General features: G+C 44.5%; 1 protein-coding gene across 1 annotated transcript in view; it reads right to left on the reverse strand.

Annotated features, from left to right (window-relative positions):
- Positions 1 to 435: 435 nt before the first annotated feature.
- The window catches only part of LOC106593773 (TBC1 domain family, member 31), a 28146-nt gene continuing 5233 nt past the window's right edge, over positions 436 to 23348 (reverse strand). The window contains exons 10-22 of the mRNA XM_082975945.1: positions 22110 to 22256; positions 21625 to 21758; positions 21298 to 21431; positions 20591 to 20770; positions 16323 to 16555; positions 15922 to 16074; positions 12184 to 12319; positions 11216 to 11308; positions 10866 to 11006; positions 10574 to 10768; positions 4500 to 4653; positions 1346 to 1495; positions 436 to 1007 (exon numbers count right to left, since the gene is read on the reverse strand). Coding sequence (XP_082832071.1) covers positions 883 to 1007; positions 1346 to 1495; positions 4500 to 4653; positions 10574 to 10768; positions 10866 to 11006; positions 11216 to 11308; positions 12184 to 12319; positions 15922 to 16074; positions 16323 to 16555; positions 20591 to 20770; positions 21298 to 21431; positions 21625 to 21758; positions 22110 to 22256 — 1975 coding nt within the window. The 3' untranslated portion in view covers positions 436 to 882. The remainder of the gene's footprint in view (positions 1008 to 1345; positions 1496 to 4499; positions 4654 to 10573; positions 10769 to 10865; positions 11007 to 11215; positions 11309 to 12183; positions 12320 to 15921; positions 16075 to 16322; positions 16556 to 20590; positions 20771 to 21297; positions 21432 to 21624; positions 21759 to 22109; positions 22257 to 23348) is intronic.

The following is a 23348-nucleotide window of genomic DNA, read 5'->3' on the forward strand; positions in this document are numbered from 1 at the left end:
GTCCACACCTGTTGTTTACCAAGCATTTCACTGTTAGTCCACACCTGTTGTTTACCAAGCATTTCACTGTTAGTCCACACCTGTTGTTTACCAAGCATTTCACTGTTAGTCCACACCTGTTGTTTACCAAGCATTTCACTGTTAGTCCACACCTGTTGTTTACCAAGCATTTCACTGTTAGTCCACACCTGTTGTTTACCAAGCATTTCACTGTTAGTCCACACCTGTTGTTTACCAAGCATTTCACTGTTAGTCCACACCTGTTGTTTACCAAGCATTTCACTGTTAGTCCACACCTGTTGTTTACCAAGCATTTCACTGTTAGTCCACACCTGTTGTTTACCAAGCATTTCACTGTTAGTCCACACCTGTTGTTTACCAAGCATTTCACTGTTAGTCCACACCTGTTGTTTACCAAGCATCTGACAAATACAATTTGATTTGATAAGGCTTTATTAAGGTTAATTACCTGGATACCTATGAGATAAGCAAGCCATAAGTCACCATCAGACCAAAAGCACGACTGGTGAGTATAGTCTGTCAAAGACTGAAACTAGTCAACAAGGCAGAGATGAAATGACTCAAAGTTGATTCAACAATACTTAAAAACAACTTAAATAACAAAATATAAATACACACAGGAGAGGGTTTTGCTACAAATCTCATTAAGACCATGGAAGGCTTTCATTGAATCCCTGTTTGACTAGTCAACACCAGGGTTGTGGTTAGTGGACAGCTGTTTGTTAAAAAATATCAGCATCTTCTTTCAAACGGATAAACGAGCAGAAAACCACAAAACATTTCAGTTTCCTTTTCAAGTCTAGATATGCAAAACAAAAGGCACAGCTGACCCCTGAGAGATGGTGTGTTTGTGTGTCGTGGTTACTGGGAGGTGGTAGAGTTTGAGTTTTTGCCGCGGGCCGCCAGTTTCTGCCGCAGCTCTCTGATGTCCTGCATCAACTCCCTCTCTCTGCAGTCCAGCTCCCCTCGACCCCGGTCCAGAGAGACTGAGAAAACAAGACATCACAGGACTCTTCAGGGACTCACTGTATGGATGTAAACTCAGCAAGATTACAGTGGGATCGGGCACATTGGGAACACTGAACGTCTTGGTAGATCTGAATTCTGTTGATATTTTCTGCTGGAGTATAGATCTGGAAATATGGTGGTAGAAACAGTGACTGTAGATTTTTCTATTGTTATTGACTGTACATTTGTAACTGTTGTTTTTGTCGCACTGCTTTGCTTTATCTTGGCCAGGTCGCAGTTGTAAATGAACTTGTTCTCAACTGGCCTACCTGGTGAAATAAATCAAAATGTGGTACGGACAGTCAGAAACACTCACAGCAAGTGGAGTCGTCTGAGGTGGACTGGTTGTTTAGACAGATGTTGTTGGGACTGTGACGTTGTTGAGACTGACCAGGAGAAGCAACAGGATTGTGAAGCAGGCCACTAGTGGAGCACGGAGACCTGGCTCTCATCTCCCACTGTTGACCTGCCAAAACACACTGTATTAGTCACCAACACCCCATACACTGCAACCTTCAACATCAACTATTAGCTTAGAGGAACATTAACCTTCAACATCAACTATTAGCTTAGAGGAACATTAACCTTCAACATCAACTATTAGCTTAGAGGAACACTGCAACCATCAACTATTAGCTTAGAGGAACACTGCAACCTTCAACATCAACTATTAGCTTAGAGGAACACTGCAACCTTCAACATCAACTATTAGGTTAGAGGAACACTGCAACCTTCAACATCAACTATTAGCTTAGAGGAACACTGCAACCTTCAACTATTAGCTTAGAGGAACACTGCAACCTTCAACATCAACTATTAGCTTAGAGGAACACTGCAACCTTCAACATCAACTATTAGCTTAGAGGAACACTGCAACTATTAGCTTAGAGGAACACTGCAACCTTCAACATCAACTATTAGCTTAGAGGAACACTGCAACCTTCAACATCAACTATTAGCTTAGAGGAACACTGCAATCTTCAACATCAACTATTAGCTTAGAGGAACATTAACCTTCAACATCAACTATTAGCTTAGAGGAACATTAACCTTCAACATCAACTATTAGCTTAGAGGAACATTAACCTTCAACATCAACTATTAGCTTAGAGGAACATTAACCTTCAACATCAACTATTAGCTTAGAGGAACACTGCAACCATCAACTATTAGCTTAGAGGAACACTGCAACCTTCAACATCAACTATTAGCTTAGAGGAACACTGCAACCTTCAACATCAACTATTAGGTTAGAGGAACACTGCAACCTTCAACATCAACTATTAGCTTAGAGGAACACTGCAACCTTCAACTATTAGCTTAGAGGAACACTGCAACCTTCAACATCAACTATTAGCTTAGAGGAACACTGCAACCTTCAACATCAACTATTAGCTTAGAGGAACACTGCAACTATTAGCTTAGAGGAACACTGCAACCTTCAACATCAACTATTAGCTTAGAGGAACACTGCAACCTTCAACATCAACTATTAGCTTAGAGGAACACTGCAACCTTCAACATCAACTATTAGCTTAGAGGAACATTAACCTTCAACATCAACTATTAGCTTAGAGGAACATTAACCTTCAACATCAACTATTAGCTTAGAGGAACACTGCAACCATCAACTATTAGCTTAGAGGAACACTGCAACCTTCAACATCAACTATTAGCTTAGAGGAACATTAACCTTCAACATCAACTATTAGCTTAGAGGAACATTAACCTTCAACATCAACTATTAGCTTAGAGGAACACTGCAACCATCAACTATTAGCTTAGAGGAACACTGCAACCTTCAACATCAACTATTAGCTTAGAGGAACACTGCAATCTTCAACATCAACTATTAGGTTAGAGGAACACTGCAACCTTCAACATCAACTATTAGCTTAGAGGAACACTGCAACTATTAGCTTAGAGGAACACTGCAACCTTCAACATCAACTATTAGCTTAGAGGAACACTGCAACCTTCAACATCAACTATTAGCTTAGAGGAACACTGCAACTATTAGCTTAGAGGAACACTGCAACCTTCAACATCAACTATTAGCTTAGAGGAACACTGCAACCTTCAACATCAACTATTAGCTTAGAGGAACACTGCAACCTTCAACATCAACTATTAGCTTAGAGGAACATTAACCTTCAACATCAACTATTAGCTTAGAGGAACATTAACCTTCAACATCAACTATTAGCTTAGAGGAACACTGCAACCATCAACTATTAGCTTAGAGGAACACTGCAACCTTCAACATCAACTATTAGCTTAGAGGAACATTAACCTTCAACATCAACTATTAGCTTAGAGGAACATTAACCTTCAACATCAACTATTAGCTTAGAGGAACACTGCAACCATCAACTATTAGCTTAGAGGAACACTGCAACCTTCAACATCAACTATTAGCTTAGAGGAACACTGCAACCTTCAACATCAACTATTAGGTTAGAGGAACACTGCAACCTTCAACATCAACTATTAGCTTAGAGGAACACTGTAACCTTCAACATCAACTATTAGCTTAGAGGAACACTGCAACTATTAGCTTAGAGGAACACTGCAACCTTCAACATCAACTATTAGCTTAGAGGAACACTGTAACCTTCAACATCAACTATTAGCTTAGAGGAACACTATAACCTTCAACATCAACTATTAGCTTAGAGGAACACTGCAACCTTCAACATCAACTATTAGCTTAGAGGAACACTGTAATCTTCAACATCAACTATTAGCTTAGAGGAACACTGCAACATCAACTATTAGCTTAGAGGAACACTGTAACCTTCAACATCAACTATTAGCTTAGAGGAACACTGCAACCTTCAACATCAACTATTAGCTTAGAGGAACACTGCAACCTTCAACATCAACTATTAGCTTAGAGGAACACTGTAACCTACAACATCAACTATTAGCTTAGAGGAACACTGCAACATCAACTATTAGCTTAGAGGAACACTGTAACCTTCAACATCAACTATTAGCTTAGAGGAACACTGCAACCTTCAACATCAACTATTAGCTTAGAGGAACACTGCAACCTTCAACATCAACTATTAGCTTAGAGGAACACTGCAACCATCAACTATTAGCTTAGAGGAACACTGCAACCTTCAACATCAACTATTAGCTTAGAGGAACACTGCAACCTTCAACATCAACTATTAGGTTAGAGGAACACTGCAACCTTCAACATCAACTATTAGCTTAGAGGAACACTGCAACATCAACTATTTCCTCAGAACATTTACATTTTCAACATGAACCATTGGCTTAGAGGAACACTGAAACCTTAGGTGACAGGACTGTGGTGTAGTAGTGTGGGTGGTGGGGTAGAATGCTCAGCATACTACAGATAGATATAGAATGTATAGAGAGGACCTGACTGCCTATTCTCTCCACAACACAGAATCATGTCTGTTCTACAACATATATTTCTATGGGACTGGGCTCACTGAGTGAGTGGTCCTGGCTCCTGCGGAGGTTGTCTCTGTGCTGCTTGGTCTCCTCTTCCTCTTGGCTGAGGAAGACTCTCCGGTTGGCCTCAGCTGTGGCTGCAGCCTGCCTCTCCTCCTCTAGCTGGGCCTTCTGAGACACCACCTCCTCCCACTGAAACACACAATGGCTGAACACACTTCACACCTCACCGTCCCGCTGAACCCACTCCTCCCGCCTCCCGCTGAACACACTCCTCCCTCCTCCCGCTGAACACACTCCTCCCTCCTCCCGCTGAACACACTCCTCCCGCTGAACACACCCCCTCCCGCTGAACACACCCCCTCCTGCCTCCCACTGAACCCACCCCCTCCCGCTGAACACACCCCCTCCCGCCTCCCACTGAACCCACCCCCTCCCGCTGAACCCACCCCCTCCCGCCTCCCACTGAACCCACCCCCTCCCGCCTCCCGCTGAACACACCCCCTCCTCCCACCATAAATCAATGACACAAGCATGCCCAGTGTAAGAGCCTTCAGTTGATCAAGAGGTACAGTAACTAACAGGACTCTCCATGACCTACTGTATATACCCTCCTCTACATCATCTCTCCTCCTACCCTCTGTCCCTCCATGACCTACTGTATATACCCATCTCTCCTCCTACCCTCTGTCTCTCCATGACCTACTGTTTATACCCTCTACATCATCTCTCCTCCTACCCTCTGTCCCTCCATGACCTACTGTATATACCCTCTACATCATCTCTCCTCCTACCCTCTGTCCCTCCATGACCTACTGTATATACCCATCTCTCCTCCTACCCTCTGTCCCTCCATGACCTACTGTATATACCCATCTCTCCTCCTACCCTCTGTCCCTCCATGACCTACTGTATATACCCATCTCTCCTCCTACCCTCTGTCCCTCCATGACCTACTGTATATACCCTCTACATCATCTCTCCTCCTACCCTCTGTCCCTCCATGACCTACTGTATATACCCATCTCTCCTCCTACCCTCTGTCCCTCCATGACTACTGTATATACCCATCTCTCCTCCTACCCTCTGTCCCTCCATGACCTACTGTATATACCCTCTACATCATCTCTCCTTCTACCCTCTGTCCCTCCATGACCTACTGTATATACCCTCTACATCATCTCTCCTCCTACCCTCTGTCCCTCCATGACCTACTGTATATACCCATCTCTCCTCCTACCCTCTGTCCCTCCATGACCTACTGTATATACCCATCTCTCCTCCTACCCTCTGTCCCTCCATGACTACTGTATATACCCATCTCTCCTCCTACCCTCTGTCCCTCCATGACCTACTGTATATACCCTCTACATCATCTCTCCTTCTACCCTCTGTCCCTCCATGACCTACTGTATATACCCTCTACATCATCTCTCCTCCTACCCTCTGTCCCTCCATGACCTACTGTATATACCCATCTCTCCTCCTATCCTCTGTCCCTCCATGACCTACTGTATATACCCATCTCTCCTCCTACCCTCTGTCCCTCCATGACCTACTGTATATACCCATCTCTCCTCCTACCCTCTGTCCCTCCATGACCTACTGTATATACCCTCTACATCATCTCTCCTCCTACCCTCTGTCCCTCCATGACCTACTGTATATATCCTCTACATCATCTCTCCTCCTACCCTCTGTCCCTCCATGACCTACTGTATATACCCATCTCTCCTCCTACCCTCTGTCCCTCCATGACCTACTGTATATACCCATCTCTCCTCCTACCCTCTGTCCCTCCATGACCTACTGTATATACCCATCTCTCCTCCTACCCTCTGTCCCTCCATGACCTACTGTATATACCCTCTACATCATCTCTCCTCCTACCCTCTGTCCCTCCATGACCTACTGTATATACCCTCTACATCATCTCTCCTCCTACCCTCTGTCCCTCCATGACCTACTGTATATACCCTCTACATCATCTCTCCTCCTACCCTCTGTCCCTCCATGACCTACTGTATATACCCTCTACATCATCTCTCCTCCTACCCTCTGTCCCTCCATGACCTACTGTATATACCCTCTACATCATCTCTCCTCCTACCCTCTGTCTCTCCATGACCTACTGTATATACCCTCTACATCATCTCTCCTCCTACCCTCTGTCCCTCCATGACCTACTGTATATACCCATCTCTCCTCCTACCCTCTGTCTCTCCATGACCTACTGTATATACCCTCTACATCATCTCTCCTCCTACCCTCTGTCTCTCCATGACCTACTGTATATACCCTCTACATCATCTCTCCTCCTACCCTCTATGAACTACTGTATATACCCTCTACATCATCTCTCCTCCTACCCTCTGTCCCTCCATGACCTACTGTATATACCCTCTACATCATCTCTCCTCCTACCCTCTGTCCCTCCATGACCTACTGTATATACCCTCTACATCATCTCTCCTCCTACCCTCTATGACCTACTGTATATACCCTCTACATCATCTCTCCTCCTACCCTCTGTCCCTCCATGACCTACTGTATATACCCTCTACATCATCTCTCCTCCTACCCTCTATGACCTACTGTATATACCCTCTACATCATCTCTCCTCCTACCCTCTGTCCCTCCATGACCTACTGTATATACCCTCTACATCATCTCTCCTCCTACCCTCTGTCCCTCCATGACCTACTGTATATACCCATCTCTCCTCCTACCCTCTGTCTCTCCATGACCTACTGTATATACCCTCTACATCATCTCTCCTCCTACCCTCTGTCCCTCCATGACCTACTGTATATACCCTCTACATCATCTCTCCTCCTACCCTCTGTCCCTCCATGACCTACTGTATATACCCTCTACATCATCTCTCCCCCTACCCTCTATGACCTACTGTATATACCCTCTACATCATCTCTCCTCCTACCCTCTGTCCCTCCATGACCTACTGTATATACCCTCTACATCATCTCTCCTCCTACCCTCTGTCCCTCCATGACCTACTGTATATACCCTCTACATCATCTCTCCTCCTACCCTCTGTCCCTCCATGACCTACTGTATATACCCTCTACATCATCTCTCCTCCTACCCTCTGTCCCTCCATGACCTACTGTATATACCCTCTACATCATCTCTCCTCCTACCCTCTGTCCCTCCATGACCTACTGTATATACCCTCCTCTACATCATCTCTACATCATCTCTCCTCCTACCCTCTGTCCCTCTACGACCTACTGTATATACCTTCTACATCATCTCTCCTCCTACCCTCTGTCCCTCCATGACCTACTGTATATACCCTCTACATCATCTCTCCTCCTACCCTCTGTCCCTCCATGACCTACTGTATATACCCTCTACATCATCTCTCCTCCTACCCTCTGTCCCTCCATGACCTACTGTATATACCCATCTCTCCTCCTACCCTCTGTCTCTCCATGACCTACTGTATATACCCTCTACATCATCTCTCCTCCTACCCTCTGTCCCTCCATGACCTACTGTATATACCCTCTACATCATCTCTCCTCCTACCCTCTGTCCCTCCATGACCTACTGTATATACCCTCCTCTACATCATCTCTCCTCCTACCCTCTGTCCCTCCATGACCTACTGTATATACCCTCCTCTACATCATCTCTCCTCCTACCCTCTGTCCCTCCATGACCTACTGTATATACCCTCTACATCATCTCTCCTCCTACCCTCTGTCCCTCCATGACCTACTGTATATACCCTCTACATCATCTCTCCTCCTACCCTCTGTCCCTCCATGACCTACTGTATATACCCGCTACATCATCTCTCCTCCTACCCTCTGTCTCTCCATGACCTACTGTATATACCCTCTACATCATCTCTCCTCCTACCCTCTGTCCCTCTATGACCTACTGTATATACCCTCTACATCATCTCTCCTCCTACCCTCTATGACCTATTGTATATACCCTCTACATCATCTCTCCTCCTACCCTCTGTCCCTCCATGACCTACTGTATATACCCTCCTCTACATCATCTCTCCTCCTACCCTCTGTCTCTCCATGACCTACTGTATATACCCTCTACATCATCTCTCCTCCTACCCTCTGTCCCTCCATGACCTACTGTATATACCCATCTCTCCTCCTACCCTCTGTCTCTCCATGACCTACTGTATATACCCTCTACATCATCTCTCCTCCTACCCTCTGTCTCTCCATGACCTACTGTATATACCCTCTACATCATCTCTCCTCCTACCCTCTATGACCTACTGTATATACCCTCTACATCATCTCTCCTCCTACCCTCTGTCCCTCCATGACCTACTGTATATACCCTCTACATCATCTCTCCTCCTACCCTCTGTCCCTCCATGACCTACTGTATATACCCTCTACATCATCTCTCCTCCTACCCTCTATGACCTACTGTATATACCCTCTACATCATCTCTCCTCCTACCCTCTGTCCCTCCATGACCTACTGTATATACCCTCTACATCATCTCTCCTCCTACCCTCTATGACCTACTGTATATACCCTCTACATCATCTCTCCTCCTACCCTCTGTCCCTCCATGACCTACTGTATATACCCTCTACATCATCTCTCCTCCTACCCTCTGTCCCTCCATGACCTACTGTATATACCCATCTCTCCTCCTACCCTCTGTCTCTCCATGACCTACTGTATATACCCTCTACATCATCTCTCCTCCTACCCTCTGTCCCTCCATGACCTACTGTATATACCCTCTACATCATCTCTCCTCCTACCCTCTGTCCCTCCATGACCTACTGTATATACCCTCTACATCATCTCTCCCCCTACCCTCTATGACCTACTGTATATACCCTCTACATCATCTCTCCTCCTACCCTCTGTCCCTCCATGACCTACTGTATATACCCTCTACATCATCTCTCCTCCTACCCTCTGTCCCTCCATGACCTACTGTATATACCCTCTACATCATCTCTCCTCCTACCCTCTGTCCCTCCATGACCTACTGTATATACCCTCTACATCATCTCTCCTCCTACCCTCTGTCCCTCCATGACCTACTGTATATACCCTCTACATCATCTCTCCTCCTACCCTCTGTCCCTCCATGACCTACTGTATATACCCTCCTCTACATCATCTCTACATCATCTCTCCTCCTACCCTCTGTCCCTCTACGACCTACTGTATATACCTTCTACATCATCTCTCCTCCTACCCTCTGTCCCTCCATGACCTACTGTATATACCCTCTACATCATCTCTCCTCCTACCCTCTGTCCCTCCATGACCTACTGTATATACCCTCTACATCATCTCTCCTCCTACCCTCTGTCCCTCCATGACCTACTGTATATACCCATCTCTCCTCCTACCCTCTGTCTCTCCATGACCTACTGTATATACCCTCTACATCATCTCTCCTCCTACCCTCTGTCCCTCCATGACCTACTGTATATACCCTCTACATCATCTCTCCTCCTACCCTCTGTCCCTCCATGACCTACTGTATATACCCTCCTCTACATCATCTCTCCTCCTACCCTCTGTCCCTCCATGACCTACTGTATATACCCTCCTCTACATCATCTCTCCTCCTACCCTCTGTCTCTCCATGACCTACTGTATATACCCTCTACATCATCTCTCCTCCTACCCTCTGTCCCTCCATGACCTACTGTATATACCCTCTACATCATCTCTCCTCCTACCCTCTGTCCCTCCATGACCTACTGTATATACCCTCCTCTACATCATCTCTCCTCCTACCCTCTGTCCCTCCATGACCTACTGTATATACCCTCCTCTACATCATCTCTCCTCCTACCCTCTGTCCCTCCATGACCTACTGTATATACCCTCTACATCATCTCTCCTCCTACCCTCTGTCTCTCCATGACCTACTGTATATACCCTCTACATCATCTCTCCTCCTACCCTCTGTCCCTCCATGACCTACTGTATATACCCTCTACATCATCTCTCCTCCTACCCTCTGTCCCTCCATGACCTACTGTATATACCCTCCTCTACATCATCTCTCCTCCTACCCTCTGTCCCTCCATGACCTACTGTATATACCCTCTACATCATCTCTCCTCCTACCCTCTGTCCCTCTACATCCTCCATGATGTTAACCAGCTGCTGCTCCTTGGTGTGGGTCTCTCTGTGTAGTCCAGCCAGATGGTGGTAGTGTCTGTCCCGGTCTGCATCCTCCTGGTCTAGACGCCTCATCACCTCAGCCTGCCACTCGGTGTCCACTCCCAGCTGGCCTGCTTCAGCTAAACACTCCTCTAGAACCTGAAACGTAGAGGAGGTCAGTCTCTCTCTCTCCAATCATTGTTTAATAACCCCCTAGATTTCAGTCTGAGGAAGTATACAGTAGATGAATGCTGACCTTCTTGGTTCCCAGGCTGACGTCAGTGTCGTTGTTAAGGAGGTGTTGGAAGGTGGTCTCCTCAACCTCTGACCTGTGTCTCCTGGTATCCACCTCTGCACTGACCTCCTGAGTCACACGCACCTGCTCCTTGGCCAGTTGCTACAACACAAGGATTACATCATGACATTACGGTCTGGTGAATGAAGATCAAGCCATATTGTAACTGGTTAGCGTTAACATGGCCAATGTTAAATTACGTGTGGTGTCTTAACTTTATGCTGCAAGGAATATAATGTGAATGACAAGATAGTGTTTGTCTCAGGGGCAGGTCTCTGCACATCGTTGCTGTGATGAGGACAGTCACTGACCTGTTCAAACAGCCGTCTCTGTGCTTCCAGCTCCATCTGTCTGACTTGTATATCCTGTACTGCTGCTGCCGTCTCCTGGTCTCTGGTGTTCATCTGGCCCCAACAAACACCCCATTATATACAGTAGAGGACATATAGACACCCCATTATATATAGACACCCCATTATATACAGTAGAGGACATATAGACACCCCATTATATACAGACACCCCATTATATACAGTAGAGGACATATAGACACCCCATTATATATAGACACCCCATTATATCCAGTAGAGGACATATAGACACCCCATTATATATAGACACCCCATTATATACAGTAGAGGACATATAGACACCCCATTATATACAGTAGAGGACATATAGACACCCCATTATATACAGTAGAGGACATATAGACACCCCATTATATACAGTAGAGGACATATAGACACCCCATTATATATAGACACCCCATTATATACAGTAGAGGACATATAGACACCCCATTATATATAGACACCCCATTATATACAGTAGAGGACATATAGACACCCCATTATATATAGACACCCCATTATATACAGTAGAGGACATATAGACACCCCATTATATATAGACACCCCATTATATACAGTAGAGGACATATAGACACCCCATTATATACAGTAGAGGACATATAGACACCCCATTATATATAGACACCCCATTATATACAGTAGAGGACATATAGACACCCCATTATATATAGACACCCCATTATATACAGTAGAGGACATATAGACACCCCATTATATACAGTAGAGGACATATAGACACCCCATTATATATAGACACCCCATTATATACAGTAGAGGACATATAGACACCCCATTATATACAGTAGAGGACATATAGACACATTACACACAAAATAAAAGGATGGTTGAAAGAATGAATCTCTTCTTTCAATATTAAATACTGACTGACTGAAGTGAAAACAGACCTTCCTCTGTATCTGCTCGTCCAGTCTGTGTAGTTCAGTCAGTCTCTGGTCCTGCTGGTGTTTCAGGAAGCGTCTCCTGGCTGCATCCATCAGCTGGAGCTCCTTCACCTTCAACTCACGCTTCATGGCTGTTAACCTGGACACATTACAGACTGTCAGAGAGACTAACCTGGGGACACATTACAGACTGTCAGAGAGACTAACCTGGAGACATTACAGACTGTCAGAGAGACTAACCTGGGGACACATTACAGACTGTCAGGGAGACTAACCTGGAGACACATTACAGACTGTCAGGGAGACTAACCTGGAGACACATTACAGACTGTCAGAGAGACTAACCTGGAGACACATTACAGACTGTCAGAGAGACTAACCTGGAGACACATTACAGACTGTCAGAGAGACTAACCTGGGGACACATTACAGACTGTCAGAGAGACTAACCTGGAGACACATTACAGACTGTCAGAGAGACTAACCTGGGGACACATTAGACTGTCAGAGAGACTAACCTGGGGACACATTAGACTGTCAGAGAGACTAACCTGGAGACACATTACAGACTGTCAGAGAGACTAACCTGGAGACACATTACAGACTGTCAGAGAGACTAACCTGGAGACACATTACAGACTGTCAGAGAGACTAACCTGGAGACACATTACAGACTGTCAGAGAGACTAACCTGGGGACACATTACAGACTGTCAGAGAGACTAACCTGGGGACACGTTACAGACTGTCAGAGAGACTAACCTGGAGACACATTACAGACTGTCAGAGAGACTAACCTGGGGACACATTACAGACTGTCAGAGAGACTAACCTGGGGACACATTACAGACTGTCATATAGACTAACCTGGAGACACATTACAGACTAACCTGGGGACACATTACAGACTGTCAGAGACTAACCTGGGGACACATTACAGACTGTCAGAGAGACTAACCTGGGGACACATTACAGACTGTCAGAGAGACTAACCTGGGGACACATTACAGACTGTCAGAGACACTAACCTGGGGACACATTACAGACTGTCAGAGAGACTAACCTGGGGACACAGACTGTCAGAGAGACTAACCTTGGAACAGGGAACAAGTCTATTTCAGCTTAATTAGTGACATCACATTTAATGGGCTTGTACCAAGTAATTTATGAGGATCAATAACTATGACATGAGAGTCACATTACCTCAGAATGTACTTCCTTCTGAGGATCCTGACTGAATATGATGCAGACACAGTTCTGGCTTGGAAAGAGGGGGACCTAGTCAAATTGTATGTATTCAACTGTGTCTTCCTCTCTGAATCAGCCTTAATCGACATCCACGTCTTCGGCACCCGGGGAACAGTGGGTTAACTGCCTTGTTCAATGGATTCGATCTAGCAACCTTTCGGTTGCTCTAACCACTAGGCTACCTGCCGTCGCTACGCTCTAACCACTAGTCAACCTGCCGCCCCTACACTCTAACCACTAGGCTACCTGCCGTCCCTACACTCTAACCACTAGGCTACCTGCCGTCCCTACGCTCTAACCACTAGTCTACCTGCCGTCCAGTCTACCTGCCGTCCCTACGCTCTAACCACTAGGCTACCTGCCGTCCCTACGCTCTAACCACTAGTCTACCTGCCTTCCCCTCTAACCACTAGTCTACCCGTCCCTACACTCTAACCACTAGTCTACCTGCCGTCCCTACACTCTAACCACTAGGCTACCTGCCGTCCCTACACTCTAACCACTAGTCTACCTGCCGTCCCTACACTCTAACCACTAGTCTACCTGCCGTCCCTACACTCTAACCACTAGTCTACCTGCCGTCCCTACACTCTAACCACTAGTCTACCTGCCTGCCCCTACACTCTAACCACTAGTCTACCTGCCGCCCCTACACTCTAACCACTAGTCTACCTGCCTGCCCCTACGCTCTAACCACTAGTCTACCTGCCGCCCCTACACTCTAACCACTAGTCTACCTGCCGTCCCTACACTCTAACCACTAGTCTACCTGCCGTCCCTACACTCTAACCACTAGTCTACCTGCCGCCCCTACACTCTAACCACTAGTCTACCTGCCGCTCCTACACTCTAACCACTAGTCTACCTGCCGTCACTACACTCTAACCACTAGTCTACCTGCCCGCCCCTACACTCTAACCACTAGGCTACCTGCCTGCCCCTACACTCTAACCACTAGGCTACCTGCCTGTCCCTACACTCTAACCACTAGTCTACCTGCCTGCCCCTACACTCTAACCACTAGGCTACCTGCCGTCCCTACACTCTAACCAGTAGGCTACCTGCCGCCCCTACACTCTAACCACTAGTCTACCTGCCGTCCCTACACTCTAACCACTAGGCTACCTGCCGCCCCTACACTCTAACCACTAGGCTACCTGCCGTCCCTACACTCTAACCACTAGTCTACCTGCCGTCCCTACACTCTAACCACTAGGCTACCTGCCGCCCCTACACTCTAACCACTAGGCTACCTGCCGTCCCTACACTCTAACCACTAGTCTACCTGCCGTCCCTACACTCTAACCACTAGTCTACCTGCCGTCCCTACACTCTAACCACTAGTCTACCTGCCGCCCCTACACTCTAACCACTAGTCTACCTGCCGCTCCTACACTCTAACCACTAGTCTACCTGCCGTCACTACACTCTAACCACTAGTCTACCTGCCCGCCCCTACACTCTAACCACTAGGCTACCTGCCTGCCCCTACACTCTAACCACTAGTCTACCTGCCTGCCCCTACACTCTAACCACTAGGCTACCTGCCGTCCCTACACTCTAACCACTAGGCTACCTGCCTACCCCTACACTCTAACCACTAGGCTACCTGCCTGCCCCTACACTCTAACCACTAGTCTACCTGCCTGCCCCTACACTCTAACCACTAGGCTACCTGCCGTCCCTACTCTCTAACCACTAGGCTACCTGCCGTCCCTACGCTCTAACCACTAGGCTACCTGCCTGCCCCTACACTCTAACCACTAGTCTACCTGACACCCCTACACTCTAACCACTAGGCTACCTGCCTGCCCCTACACTCTAACCACTAGGCTACCTGCCGTCCCTACTCTCTAACCACTAGGCTACCTGCCGTCCCTACGCTCTAACCACTAGTCTACCTGCCTGCCCCTACACTCTAACCACTAGGCTACCTGCCGTCCCTACTCTCTAACCACTAGGCTACCTGCCGTCCCTACGCTCTAACCACTAGTCTACCTGCCGCCCCTACACTCTAACCACTAGGCTACCTGCCGTCCCTACACTCTAACCACTAGTCTACCTGCCTGCCCCTACACTCTAACCACTAGGCTACCTGCCGTCCCTACACTCTAACCACTAGGCTACCTGCCGTCCCTACACTCTAACCACTAGGCTACCTGCCGTCCCTACACTCTAACCACTAGTCTACCTGCCTGCCCCTACACTCTAACCACTAGGCTACCTGCCGTCCCTACACTCTAACCACTAGTCTACCTGCCTGCCCCTACACTCTAACCACTAGTCTACCTGCCGCCCCTACACTCTAACCACTAGGCTACCTGCCTGCCCCTACACTCTAACCACTAGTCTACCTGCCTGTCCCTACACTCTAACCACTAGGCTACCTGCCTGCCCCTACACTCTAACCACTAGGCGACCTGCCTGCCGTGAATGATTGATGTAGTAATAAATTGGCATACATAGATGACTGTATGTGTGTCTGTTCTCTGACCTGGTTCTCTGTTCAGCCAGCTTGCTCTCCTCCTGCTGTAGGATGTCCCTGCGTTTCTCCTCAGCCTGCTGCAGTAACTCCTGCTGGGTGTACCACGCCTCGTCCTCAGCCTGCCTCTGAACCACCTCCGCACGCAGCTCCTGCACCGCCTGCCTGGAGACACACACACACACACACACACACACACACACACACACACACACACACACACATCTGACACTGTTCTTTGACACAAATACTGAAGAAGGCTTTGACCGAAACGTCCGTGTCAAGCTTTTTCCCTGCTACTGCAAGAAAAACAGAGATAAGATATTAAGAGTTGACTTTGTGTGAACCTTATTGTCTTTGCCGGTGTTCTAGAATGCCACAGAAAGGATAAGATGCCAATGATACAATCTGACCTCTCTCTGAGGTAGTCCACCTCCTGCTGGCGTATCCTCTCTCTCTCCTGAGACTGGTACTCCACTATGTAGGTGGGGTACTTGTTGAAGACAGGGTACTGTCCCCTGGTCAGAGGCTGAAAGTCATCCAGCATGTTCCTGGGGTGGATGTCTGCTGGGGTGCTCTCCATCAGCCTGTATGTCTCCTTTATCACGGCGCTGACGTCCAGGTTGTTACGGTGATGGAAGAAATACTGGGAGAGAGAGAGAGAGGAAGGGAGAGAATCAAGTGTGCATTTTTCCTTTATGAAGAAGAAGGTAAATATACTGTAGCTGCAAGAAGCAATGAACAGGGTTCATAGGATGGCAGAAAGGACACCTGGGTAATAGTTTCCTTTTTTTTTTTTTAAGATATCAATGCCAAACTTAACATGGTTCCTCATGGTAATGTCTCTGATGACCCTAAAAAGTTCCAAGTTCACAGGCCATTGTGGAGTGGATTTACAAAGGATTTAAAATGGACTCTTAAGTTTTGATTTCCTGATTTATCAATAACTCAGCCGTCTCTAAAAAAAACGTTTTGCTTAAGGTTTACCAAAATGTCCCAGATTCAGGGAAACATATCATGGCAGAATCGCATTAGTGGAAACCAAGACTATTCTCAGGGAAAGCTGGGTTGTAGCTAGATATGTTAAGAGTCGTGTCGGGGTTAAATGTATAGTATTTTAGCTAACCCTAAAGCTAATTTTACTAACCTACCATGTTAATTCTCCTAACCTGCTGCATATGTTCTCTTAACCTGCTGCGAAAAGTCACTTCTTCTAGTCAAAACATTCATCTGATGATAAGACGTGTGCATTTACATTTATTTATTTTTGCTAACATATGATGGGGGTCCCTGGGAAGGGGTCCCTGGGAAGGGGTCCCTGGCCAAGAAAAGGTTGAAGACCCCTGCTGTAGGTCATACGGGGTGATGGATATGAGGGTTTATAACTGCTTATAACCTTGCCACCTATAGGTCAATCAGTACCATTCTTTTTGATCAAGTCAGTCCTGTAGTTTCTGTGTGCCAAATTTGAAGAAAAAAGTTACCAATCTATGCTTGAGATATTTGACCATGTCAAGATTTTTTTTTAATAAAAATGCAGCTTTGCTGTGAACAACTAATAAATTAGACTAGTGTAACAATGTTAAAATGATGCAAATAATGCTCTGCTCTTCAATATTCATCCATAATATACAATTCGGAGACTGTCGCAGTAGTCATGACAAAAATACATAGTGGCTTATAGTCATAACATGAAGTCATATAAAGGGCCTAACCAATGAAAGTGTCCTTTCCCATGGTTTATATTAAACATCTTACCTCAAACCTTCCCATGGTTTATATTAAACATCTTACCTCAAACCTTCCCATGGTTTATATTAAACATCTTACCATAAACCTTCCCATGGTTTATATTAAACATCTTACCATAAACCTTCCCATGGTTTATATTAAACATCTTACCATAAACCTTCCCATGGTTTATATTAAACATCTTACCTCAAACCTTCCCATGGTTTATATTAAACATCTTACCTCAAACCTTCCCATGGTTTATATGAAACATCTTACCTCAAACCTTCCCATGGTTTATATTAAACATCTTACCTCAAACCTTCCCATGGTTTATATTAAACATCTTACCTCAAACCTTCCCATGGTTTATATTAAACATCTTACCATAAACCTTCCCATGGTTTATATTAAACATCTTACTATAAACCTTCCCATGGTTTATATTAAACATCTTACCTCATCTTCCCATGGTTTATATTAAACATCTTACCTCATCTTCCCATGGTTTATATTAAACATCTTACCTCAAACCTTCCCATGGTTTATATTAAACATCTTACCATAAACCTTCCCATGGTTTATATTAAACATCTTACCTCATCTTCCCATGGTTTACATTAAACATCTTACCTCATCTTCCCATGGTTTACATTAAACATCTTACCTCATCTTCCCATGGTTTACATTAAACATCTTACCTCAAACCTTCCCATGGTTTATATTAAACATCTTACCTCAAACCTTCCCATGGTTTATATTAAACATATTACCTCAAACCTTCCCATGGTTTATATTAAACATCTTACCTCACCTTCCCATGGTTTATATTAAACATCTTACCTCAAACCTTCCCATGGTTTATATTAAACATCTTACCATAAACCTTCCCATGGTTTATATTAAACATCTTACCTCATCTTCCCATGGTTTATATTAAACATCTTACCATAAACCTTCCCATGGTTTATATTAAACATCTTACCTCAAACCTTCCCATGGTTTATATTAAACATCTTACCATAAACCTTCCCATGGTTTATATTAAACATCTTACCATAAACCTTCCCATGGTTTATATTAAACATCTTACCTCAAACCTTCCCATGGTTTATATTAAACATCTTACCTCATCTTCCCATGGTTTATATTAAACATCTTACCTCAAACCTTCCCATGGTTTATATTAAACATCTTACCTCAAACCTTCCCATGGTTTATATTAAACATCTTACCTCATCTTCCCATGGTTTACATTAAACATCTTACCTCAAACCTTCCCATGGTTTATATTAAACATCTTACCTCAAACCTTCCCATGGTTTATATTAAACATCTTACCTCAAACCTTCCCATGGTTTATATTAAACATCTTACCTCATCTTCCCATGGTTTATATTAAACATCTTACTATAAACCTTCCCATGGTTTATATTAAACATCTTACCTCATCTTCCCATGGTTTATATTAAACATCTTACTATAAACCTTCCCATGGTTTATATTAAACATCTTACCTCATCTTCCCATGGTTTATATTAAACATCTTACCTCATCTTCCCATGGTTTATATTAAACATCTTACCTCATCTTCCCATGGTTTATATTAAACATCTTACCTCAAACCTTCCCATGGTTTATATTAAACATCTTACCTCATCTTCCCATGGTTTACATTAAACATCTTACCTCAAACCTTCCCATGGTTTATATTAAACATCTTACCTCAAACCTTCCCATGGTTTATATTAAACATCTTACCTCAAACCTTCCCATGGTTTATATTAAACATCTTACCTCATCTTCCCATGGTTTATATTAAACATCTTACTATAAACCTTCCCATGGTTTATATTAAACATCTTACCTCATCTTCCCATGGTTTATATTAAACATCTTACTATAAACCTTCCCATGGTTTATATTAAACATCTTACCTCATCTTCCCATGGTTTATATTAAACATCTTACCTCAAACCTTCCCATGGTTTATATTAAACATCTTACCTCATCTTCCCATGGTTTATATTAAACATCTTACTATAAACCTTCCCGTGGTTTATATAAAACATCTTACCATAAACCTTCCCATGGTTTATATAAAACATCTTACCTCATCTTCCCATGGTTTATATTAAACATCTTACCTCATCTTCCCATGGTTTATATAAAACATCTTACCTCAAACCTTCCCATGGTTTATATTAAACATCTTACTATAAACCTTCCCATGGTTTACATAAAACATCTTACCTCAAACCTTCCCATGGTTTATATAAAACATCTTACTATAAACCTTCCCATGGTTTACATAAAACATCTTACCTCAAACCTTCCCATGGTTTATATAAAACATCTTACTATAAACCTTCCCATGGTTTACATAAAACATCTTACCTCATCTTCCCATGGTTTATATTAAACATCTTACCTCAAACCTTCCCATGGTTTATATTAAACATCTTACCTCAGACCTTCCCATGGTTTATATTAAACATCTTACCTCAAACCTTCCCATGGTTTATATTAAACATCTTACCTCAAACCTTCCCGTGGTTTATATTAAACATCTTACCTCATCTTCCCATGGTTTATATTAAACATCTTACCTCAGACCTTCCCATGGTTTATATAAAACATCTTACCTCATCTTCCCATGGTTTATATAAAACATCTTACCATAAACCTTCCCATGGTTTATATTAAACATCTTACCTCAAACCTTCCCATGGTTTATATAAAACATCTTACCTCAAACCTTCCCGTGGTTTATATTAAACATCTTACCTCAAACCTTCCCATGGTTTATATTAAACATCTTACCTCAAACCTTCCCATGGTTTATGTAAACCTTCCCATGGTTTATATAAAACATCTTACTATAAACCTTCCCATGGTTTATATTAAACATCTTACCTCATCTTCCCATGGTTTATATAAAACATCTTACCTCAAAGTCCTCTTTGTGGCTGCAGAGCAGTAGTGGAGCGCGGCAGCAGGTGACATAGGAGACCACAGATACCAATAAGAAGGCAGGATGGTTAGAGAAGACGTTGTCAAACAGTTTGAGCCACTCATCTCTGGTCAGCACCTCAGAGAACAGAGTCTCTAACAGGGGCCACACATACAGCTGGAGGAGAGGGGGGGAGAGAGATAGAGGTTATTAAAGAGTTTGAGCCCCTCATCTCTGGTCAGCACCTCAGAGAACAGAGTCTCTAACAGGGGCCACACATACAGCTGGAGGAGAGGGGGGGAGAGAGATAGAGGTTATTAAAGAGTTTGAGCCACTCATCTCTGGTCAGCACCTCAGAGAACAGAGTCTCTAACAGGGGCCACACATACAGCTGGGGGAGAGAGATAGAGGTTATTAAAGAGTTTGAGCCACTCATCTCTGGTCAGCACCTCAGAGAACAGAGTCTCTAACAGGGGCCACACATACAGCTGGAGGAGAGGGGGGGAGAGAGATAGAGGTTATTAAAGAGTTTCAGCCACTTTTCTCTGGTCAACATCTCAGAGAACAGAGTCTCTAACAGCGAATGGAAATGTATCACTGAACGCTTGTTTGTGGGAGCAGATAAAAAAACAACCATACAATACTAGTGTCATTATAATACAGTTGTAACGAGAGTTTAAAAAGAGATCTCCTGGTCGTCTCACCTGAGAGGTGACTCCACAGTCGATGAGGTGCTGCAGCAGTTCCTTGTCATGGTGAGCCAGAACATTCTCTGCCATGCTCAGTACGTTGAGAGGAGGGTTGGGGAAGTATTCAAACCAGTGCTGGCACCAGTTCACTGCAAAGGACAAACAAAACTGTCGATACCCTATTTTACAACCAAAGTGCAACAACAAAGTTATATAAACAAGGTACACGAAAAAGAAAACTGAAAAAGTGACAAATATTCAGCAACTCTAAGTTAGCAAACAGGGCCGACATGAAAGGACAAGTGAAACAGGATTCAGTTTCTAGTACTGTATGTACAGTACCTATAGTGGTGGCAACCACTTCAAAACAGAGCAGTGGGTTATTCTGGAAGAGCTTGACGAAGGGAAACGCCACCAGAGGGAGGTAGTCTGTCTCTCCAAAGATGGCCGCCCAGTGGGCTAGTGCAGACAACACTCTGTAGGCAGACAAGAGATGGAAATGACAGCACTGTCAGATATACCCATCACGATTCATGGAAATGACATCACTGTCAGATATACCCATCACGATTCATGGAAATGACATCACTGTCAGATATACCCATCATGATTCATGGAAATGACATCACTGTCAGATATACCCATCATGATTCATGGAAATGACATCACTGTCAGATATACCCATCACAATAATGAATCATCAAGGACGTTTTGATAAAAATGGAAGAACCATTAACTATTCATAATTCCAGATCATCTGAACGTGCCCATGCCAGGCCAACATGACAGCAGGCCCACAGTGCCAGCCAGGTAAGTGGTAAGTATACCTTTGAAGTCCCCGCTGCAGTTTGTGGCTCTTGATGGGGTATCGCTCCTGGATGCTGAGGTAGGCAGAGTGCAGGCCTTTATCGGTCAGACTGCTGAAGGCTGCGTGGTTCTCTGGCAGACGCAGGAGGGACCTCCACACAAACATCCTGAGGAGAAATAAACGCATGATCATCATAATGGAAACGGTTTACTGTAGTGTATAAAGGAGCACCGTTTACTGTAGTGTATAAAGGAGCACCGTTTACTGTAGTGTATAAAGGATCACACGTTTACTGTAGTGTATAAAGGAGCACCGTTTACTGTAGTGTATAAAGGAGCACCGTTTACTGTAGTGTATAAAGGAGCACCGTTCACTGTAGTGTATAAAGGAGCACCGTTTACTGTAGTGTATAAAGGAGCACCGTTTACTGTAGTGTATAAAGGAGCACCGTTTACTGTAGTGTATAAAGGAGCACCGTTCACTGTAGTGTATAAAGGAGCACCGTTTACTGTAGTGTATAAAGGAGCACCGTTTACTGTAGTGTATAAAGGAGCACCGTTCACTGTAGTGTATAAAGGAGCACCGTTCACTGTAGTGTATAAAGGAGCACCGTTTACTGTAGTGTATAAAGGAGCACCGTTCACTGTAGTGTATAAAGGAGCACCGTTCACTGTAGTGTATAAAGGAGCACCGTTTACTGTAGTGTATAAAGGAGCACCGTTTACTGTAGTGTATAAAGGAGCACCGTTCACTGTAGTGTATAAAGGAGCACCGTTTACTGTAGTGTATAAGGAGCACCGTTTACTGTAGTGTATAAGGAGCACCGTTTACTGTAGTGTATAAAGGAGCACCGTTTACTGTAGTGTATAAAGGAGCACCGTTTACTGTAGTGTATAAAGGAGCACCGTTTACTGTAGTGTATAAAGGAGCACCGTTTACTGTAGTGTATAAAGGAGCACCGTTTACTGTAGTGTATAAAGGAGCACCGTTTACTGTAGTGTATAAAGGAGCACCGTTTACTGTAGTGTATAAAGGAGCACCGTTTACTGTAGTGTATAAAGGAGCACCGTTTACTGTAGTGTATAAAGGAGCACCGTTTACTGTAGTGTATAAAGGAGCACCGTTTACTGTAGTGTATAAAGGAGCACCGTTCACTGTAGTGTATAAAGGAGCACCGTTCACTGTAGTGTATAAAGGAGCACCGTTCACTGTAGTGTATAAAGGAGCACCGTTCACTGTAGTGTATAAAGGAGCACCG

This window comes from Salmo salar, chromosome 05, assembly GCF_965601325.2.
Source record: "Salmo salar chromosome 05, fSalSal1, whole genome shotgun sequence".
NCBI lineage: Eukaryota > Metazoa > Chordata > Actinopteri > Salmoniformes > Salmonidae > Salmo > Salmo salar.